The 7946-nt window shown below is 38.9% G+C and overlaps 1 protein-coding gene across 1 annotated transcript; it reads right to left on the reverse strand.

Moving 5' to 3' along the window:
• Nucleotides 1–352: 352 nt before the first annotated feature.
• Nucleotides 353–7691, reverse strand: LOC117237779. The gene is made up of 3 exons (XM_033502107.1): nucleotides 7568–7691; nucleotides 7205–7283; nucleotides 353–1281 (listed from the first exon to the last, which is right to left on the reverse strand). The coding sequence occupies exons 1-3, from the start codon at nucleotides 7687–7689 to the stop codon at nucleotides 1180–1182; spliced, it is 303 nt and encodes a 100-aa protein (XP_033357998.1). The 5' UTR covers nucleotides 7690–7691; the 3' UTR covers nucleotides 353–1179.
• Between the last annotated feature and the right edge of the window lie 255 nt (nucleotides 7692–7946).

The following is a 7946-nucleotide window of genomic DNA, read 5'->3' on the forward strand; positions in this document are numbered from 1 at the left end:
ATTTTTCCTTCGAAGAAGATTTTTCTGTCTTCAAAAGCGATTTTCCATCATTAATCGAAATATCATTTTTGCAATGGCTTGCTAGTGGGATTACGTGTTAAAACGTTCAGCTTTAAAGAGGATTATCTCCATCTCGGCGAGACTAGGCTCTCTAAAAATTGATGAATTCTGTACAGACAATATCTATAGTAAGCAACGCGTCGTCAAAACTTCAAAATATTATTACCCCGCTTTTACGTCGCAGATGTCGACAAAAATATTAATGAGATTTCCTAAGATAATCTCATACTTATTTGTATCGTTAATTCAATCGACTAAGGAACAAGTGGTGAAGAACTATTAGCAGAATCCAGGGAAGGTTTTACTGGCAAGTTTTATTACAAAACATCTAAGAACGATTTACATCATAATAAAAATAATCGCGCTATCTCGTCGCGTGACATGCGCACGAGGTCTCTGCGATTGCTAATCGATCTACAAATACTTACACGTACATATGTACAAAACTCGTGGCCATACACCACGTTGTCCATATTATTTTCATCTCGTTAATATATTTTGTATATTTATGATGTTATTATTTTACTAGTATAACGATTATTGCACTACATTCTATAAGATGGAGCTTTTGTACGAACAATTTCAGGAACTTTTATAACAAAGGAAAGTACTAATTTTTAACATTAACTACCCACGACAATTTACGACAATTATTTTAACCTACGTTCTTACTCTAATTTTTATTCGCTCGCCTAATGATTGAATTTTTAATCAATCATTGTTGATGAAAAATTGCGATGATAATTGCATTGCGGATCTTTATGCAAATGCATATTTTCGTGGATACAATAATACAATTGAAAGATTTGATACAATCGAAAGGACTTGGGCAAAAGTATGTTTCTATCCATTAAATATCATCGATAGTGCTGTACTTTTGGATATTTTACAAAATTTTGCGTCATACGCATTCTATAAATTTTCGTATCTTCGAATCACCCATAATTGCATAAAAATCCGCTGTTTTGTGATAATGAATATTAATGACGGTGGAATTTAAGATTCCTGGATTCAGTAACTTGTCTTACTCTAATACATGTATTGCACGTTTTTGGAAGACTAAAGATTCTTTGCTCGAGATCAACGCGTCAAATATTGTACTTCGTGGTGAACGTTTCGCTACAGCCTTTCGACCTCTGTGATCGAGTTTTCGCTTTTCCTCGATTTTATACTCGATCTCCGTAGCATGCTACTCCTTAAAGGTTCACCGCGAAGCGACGCCCTTGTCACGTAAAATAACAAAATAAAAAAAGGAATTTGAGATAAAAATAAAAAAGAAAACTTTATTTTTTTTCTAACATCAATACACTTTACAATCTACTTCCGAACTCTAGGCGTGACTTTCTAAGACTGACTCTTATGATTTTACTTTCGATCGGATCCGATTACTTTCTTTTGTCATCCCTCAACATCCCCACCGTCCATGCATTTGCTAGGCGTCCGCGATCGTTGCCACGTGCTCTTTCTTCTAGAACCTTCGGTGGAAGGACCGTTGGGATGTTGATGGTTCATTAGGCACTTCAGCGATATACATTGTCGCCGAGTGCCGCCACATCTTTATCTCTATCGTCAGTCCGTCGGATTTGAAGTATGCCGGTCGTGACATACCCCCCTGGTTAGATTGATCTTGGTCCTCTAAGATCGTAGTAGAATGGAATTATTTAAATGTAGATCAAAGGATATGTTTACGCTTTTTTTTCAGGGATCGCTATGAATTGATTTTCTGCATGTGATGGTACAAAAGTTATTTCGTTAATCTTAAATATAGCAATTTTACAATATTTGTTAGTGTTCGAGAAGCTAATAATTTCAGAGGCGTAATCATGTTGTAGTTTTCGATCGTGAATTGGTTGGGTTTGTATACAAAGCGTAATTCCTATCCCGTGAATTTAAGGCAACTAATTAAGGGTATTGTTACTAGTGCTAGGGTCAGCATTATCCTGAAAAAAGTACGCTTTCAATCGGTTACCATGTATCTTTTTCTTAGCATTGTCGATAGAAATAATGTAATAAGGAGTTTTCACATCGTTAATCCTGTAGGGTCCTAACCATTCAATGTCCAACTTATCTCTTTTATGGTCGTTGTGAATTAAAACAAAGTCTCCTTTCCTAAACACAGTTTGAGTTTTAACAATCTGTCTTTCTTGGTCTCGCTTGTATCGTTGCTTATTCTGAATAAGTGTTTTGTGAGCTGTTTCCCAATATTTATTCAACTGTTTTTGCCAAAGTGAGTACATATCATCATAGGTAAGTGTGGGAAATTTGGATATTGCGGAAGGTAAGTTAGCTTTTCGCCCAAAGGTCAATTCAAAGGGAGAGAATCCTGTTCCTTCATGTTTCGCGGTGTTGTACCCTAAACAAATGAAATTAAGTACTTCATCCCATTCTTTGTCATTGTCGTGTAATGCAGTACGAATTAAATCTTTAACTGAGGCATGCGTTCTATCGAGGGATCCGTTACTTTGTGGGTGAAATGAAGTTGTTTTGATGTGTTTGATTTTAAAAGCTTCTTCAAATTTCGTCATTAAATCACTAACAAAATTTTGTCCCTGATCTGTTAGGATCGTTTTTGGTGCCGAAAATATGTAAATATAGTGTTCAATGAGCGCGTTAATTATGGATTCAGTTCGTTGCGTTTTAAGGGGAACTAGTATCAGATATTTCGTACGTTCATCGTGTATTGAAAGTATGTATTGGTTTCCGCGTTTGGTTTTCGTCATCGGTCCTATGATTTCCATAGCGATTTCGTCGTTAGAGTTAAGTGGCGTGTCTGAGATTTGTGGGGATTCTTTGGGTCTGATACGTGTTAGTTTCTCCTTTCGACACGTGTCGCATGTTTTCACAAAGTTTTCTACTCTTTCTAAAAGTCCGGAAATTTTGAATTTATCCTTGATCCGTTGATACGTTTTCTGTATCCCTAAATGTCCTACGGTGTCGTTATGGTTTTCCTTTATTGCTTGTATTATTTCGTTTTCGTCTAGTTCTAAGATGGGATTAGGTGCATAAGTAATTTTCTTGTACGTGTCGTTAAAATATATTAGCATGAGTTTAATCTGTGTTTTCTCTAATTCAGTGAAGTCGTTATTTCCTATGCCGATTTTTGTTGTATCATTAAGAATTTTGTAAAGTCTTCTGATCCAAAGTGTCTCGTCGTATTCTCCTAAGTCGTTTCGAGTTAATTGGTAAAATGTTTGGTCATTTGGTTTAATTTCTAAGAGCTTCGGATTCTCGTTGTTGTCTTTCCATGCGTTGAATGAATTAGTGTGATCAATTACTAGGTCGAGGTTAACTACTTCGTCGCGAGTTACTGCGTGAACTCTAGATAAAGCGTCTGCAGCTGTGTTATCTTTACCCTTTGTATATTCGATTTCATAGTTATATTCTTCGAGTCTAAGTCTCCAACGAATCAGTCTGCTAGAAGGGTCTTTGCAATTGCGTAGCCACTTAAGAGCTTGGTGGTCGGTTCGAATAATGAAGCGTCGTCCTAACAAATATTGTCTTAATCTTTTCACGGCCCATACGATGGCTAAGAGTTCCTTTTCTGTCGTGGTATAGTTTCGTTCGGGTGGATTCAGTGTTCTTGAAATGTAACAACAAGGATGACCGTCTTGCGACAGTATTGCTCCTAGTCCTTCGTTACTTGCGTCGGTAGTTAAGGTAAAGGTTTTGTTAAAGTCTGGATAGGCTAATATTGGGAAATTACAGAGTTTGTCTTTTAAAGTATCAAAGCTAATCTGGTGTTTGTCAGTCCAATGGAATGGTGTGTCCTTTTTTGTTAAGTCTGTAAGGCTTTTCGCGATTTTGGAAAAGTTTCGAATAAATTTGCGATAATAACCTGCTAAACCTAAGAATGATTTCACGTCCGTGGCATTGCGGGGTAATCGAAAGTGTTTTACAGCGTCTAATTTCTTGGGGTTTGGTTTGACTCCTTCGGATGAAACTACATGGCCTAAGTATTCTAATTCCGGTTTTACGAATTCACATTTGTCCGGTTGCAATTTAAGTCCTAATTCTCTGAGTCTCTGAAATATTATCGCGAGGTTTTCGTTATGTTCTTGAATCGTTTTTCCGAATATCACTATGTCATCCAAATAAACAAAGCAGTATTTTCCTACAAGTCCAGCTAAGGCTCTGTCCATTAATCTTTGAAAGGTAGCGGGTGCGTTTTTAAGTCCGAATGGCATTCGATTGAAATGAAAATGCCCTTGCGGTGTCGAAAAAGCGGTATATTTTTTAGATTTCTCGTTCATTGGAATTTGATGGAATCCTGAGGATAAATCAAGCGCCGAAAAGAATTTTGCGTTTCCTAGTTGTGTTAAAATGTCGTCTATATCAGGTAAAGGGTAAGCGTCTTGTTCTGTGAGTTCATTTAGTTTCCTGAAATCGATAACTATCCTCCATTTCTGTTTTCCTGAGGCGTCTAATTTTTTCGGAACTACCCATACCGGAGAGTTATAAGGGGATTCGGATTCTTCTATAATATTTTTCTTCAACATGTCTCCTATTTGTCGCGAAATCTCGTCACGGTGACATTCCGGTGGTTTATACGATCGTGTGTTAATAATTTTGTCTTTGGTTAACGAAATTGTGTGCTGAGTTAAATTAGTACAGGGTAAAAGATCGGTTTCTAAATTAAAGATGTCAATATAATGAAGGATAATCTTTTCGATGGATTCACGGATTGGTTTTTCAATGTGATCTGTTCTCACTAGGCTTTTTAGTTTTGATACGTTGGAAAAGTCATGAGAATTTTGAATATTGCTAGAAATTTCAACGTTTTGCTCACCAGTGTTGATAAAACATACTTTAGTTGGTTTGCCTTCCAAATAGATTGTTTGAACTCTGTTTTCTCCAGGAGTCAAATGTATTGGTTTCTGAAATAAAATGGTTTTGTCGTTTAATCGGATTTTGTCATTGGATATTGAATAGTTATACTTCTCTAAACATGGTAGCCCAATGATTCCGTCTTCGATAATAGGGAAATTGTTCGGTACTATGTGAAAAATGTGATTTTGTCCAAAAATTCGTTTCGTTACGTATTCGTTAGTTTCGTATTTGTCTCGTCCCATAAAAAATTTTTGTTTAGGCCCTATTTGTATCGCGTTGACAGTTTTGTTACGTTTCACCAGGTTTATCCCTGCTCCTGTGTCGACCAGAAATACTCGCTCTTCGGTTCGGGTTGACAAAGGTATTGCGAGTAATCTTCCCGTGGCGATGTTGACTCGTATATCTCGTACGGTTCGTCCATCTCCTGGTTCGATGTTGTTTCTTGTATTTCGTCCCATTCCTGGACTGCCTGAATCCTTGCGGGTGGTCGATCGCGCTGGCTCGGTGGTAGAAAATTTTGACACTTGTTGGCAATGTGTCCCAGCTTTCCGCACTTGAAGCACTTCATCTGCGCGCGTTCAGCAGGTGATCTATTTTCTACTTGGTTAAATGTAGCAGGTTTCTGAGCTACTGGCGTGTTAGGCGATCTTGATGGTACATTAGATCGTCTTACCTGCATATGCTGGTTGTCGGGGCGATTACTAACCGAAGGTAAGCGATTACATGACCAATTAGGTTGTCGTTCTTCTCGCAAGTAGCGTTCTACATCGGCTGCCTTTTTTCAGCTTCCGGAAGATTCAAGGGTTCACTGCTTAATAGTATTCGCCCTATGTCGCGTCTGAGTCCCTTTAGGTACACACGAACAGTCTTCTTCGTGATTTCTTCAGTCATAATTTTACGTGTTAGTGGTTGTGGGTCCTCATTGGTTACTGCCTACAGCAAACGGTTGAGTATTCTTCTAAACCGAATATTAAAACTTTGCACTGATTCCTCGCGTCCCTGTCTCAACTCTCGTAATTGTTCTTGGTACTCATCCGAAGTCACTTGTGCTGCCAAGTTATTTCTCAGTGCGTCGTACAGATCACTGTAACACTCAATAGGAATGTTGCGAATACTTTGGGCTGCTTTCCCCACGATTTTTTCCACTTTTATTGCTTTTAGCAATAGATCTGCTCCATACAGCGATCCTTCATACTTCTCACTTCTTTGATGAAGTCTTCAACTCCTACATCATCATCTCCGTTGAGCGTTGGGATGTAGCGTATTGCATCCTTAGCTCGTAGAGTGGGAGGAGCGGGCGGAAAATAGCCTCTTTCTTCCACCTCGGGTTGTTCGATGTCGAGGTGGACAGGTGGGGTGTCTGGAGCTGCTAACCCTGACAGTTTGCGTGCTTTTGCCATATTCATGGTGCGATTGATTGCTGTCGACGCACTTTCAATGTCTTCGGTGATAATGGAAGCAAATTCATCGGTCGCAGGGGATCCGAACCCAGTCCGTAGCGCTGCGACGGTTTTCCCGAGATTCTCGATTTCTGCTGCCCTGTGTCTGTTCTCTTCGTCATTTTGCATAGACAAACGTAACATTTCCTCTCGTAAAAGGACAATGTTCTCGTTCTGTTTTTGAATACTGTCCCATATTGCTCGCAACATTGGGTCAGTTGAGGTTGAAGTTTGAGATTCGTTTGCCTTAGACATTATTGCGCTGATTTATAATTTTCAGACGAAAACGAGTCTTGGCTACTGAAGCTAAATTTTCTTTCACGGTAACGTACAAAGGAATTCAGTTTACCTTTTATTGTTACTTCACTTGGTTCGTGATAGTTACTTTGTTGTTGCGGATGACCGTAGTCCCAATCGATCTTCCGTAGATGATGAATGTCTTTTGGTTTCCGAACAAACACTTTTCACTATCCTGGCAAGATCGCCAAAATGTCACGTAAAATAACAAAATAAAAAAAGGAATTTGAGGTAAAAACAAAAAAGAAAACTTTATTTTTTTTCTAACATCAATACAGTTTACAATCTACTTCCGAACTCTAGGCGCGACTTTCTAAGACTGACTCTTATGATTTTACTTTCGATCGGATCCGATTACTTTCTTTTGTCATCCCTCAACATCCCCACCGTCCATGCATTTGCTAGGCGTCCGCGATCGTTGCCACGTGCTCTTTCTTCTAGAACCTTCGGCGGAAGGACCGTTGGGATGTTGATGGTTCATTAGACACTTCAGCGATATTGCTGCCGATTGTCGCCGAGTGCCGCCACATCTTTATCTCTATCGTCAGTCGGTCGGATTTGAAGTATGCCGGTCGTGACACTCTCATCGAATTCCTCGCACTGCATCTAGAAAATGATCGGAACATGGCGACCGGTGGTGTCTCCTCGTCCTCGCGTTTCCTGTCAAAACATTGCGTTTAAAAATATTGAATCCAATCGCTTACAGATTTGAATAACTTCCCAACTCGATCCTTCTCTTCTGTTCAAAAGATTTAAACGCATTTGAAGAAAGAAGATAGTCCAGTTTTCTTTTGAGAGATTTAACAGATTTTAAGAAGAAAGTAATGCGAAAGCATACGAAGATGTAGATCTAACAGAATGCTTGAGAATCTTGAACTTCGAGCTTGAAGATCTGTGAATATCTTTGAAAAAAGGAGATCGAAAGTTCCTTTATGTGATTTTACCTTCCGATACAAGGTACATCCCACATCTTCTGATCTTTTCCAAAATCCTCGCCGTCCTGCAGCGTCTGCGGAAGATCCTTATTCAATGTTTCCGGCAAAAAGAGAGTCAGAAGACTGCCCATAATTCCGAGTATGCCCAGCACAAGAAGAGGTAGGAACGAGGACACAACATTGAGATAGACTACGAAGGGTGCGAGGATACTAGCAACGTATCCCATTATATGTATCAAAGCTACACCCTGAGCTCTAACCACAGTTGGTAATACTTCAGCCGCATATCGGAGACCGATATTGTATGAAATGTTTATCCAAAATCTACCGAGAATTGCCAGAGAAGCTGTATATATACCTGAAAAAAATTTTAGCATTAGTTTTTAAT

This window comes from Bombus vosnesenskii, unplaced genomic scaffold (genome assembly GCF_011952255.1).
Source record: "Bombus vosnesenskii isolate JDL3184/JDL3185 unplaced genomic scaffold, Bvos_JDL3184-5_v1.1 scf7180000013399, whole genome shotgun sequence".
In the NCBI taxonomy this organism is placed as follows: domain Eukaryota; kingdom Metazoa; phylum Arthropoda; class Insecta; order Hymenoptera; family Apidae; genus Bombus; species Bombus vosnesenskii.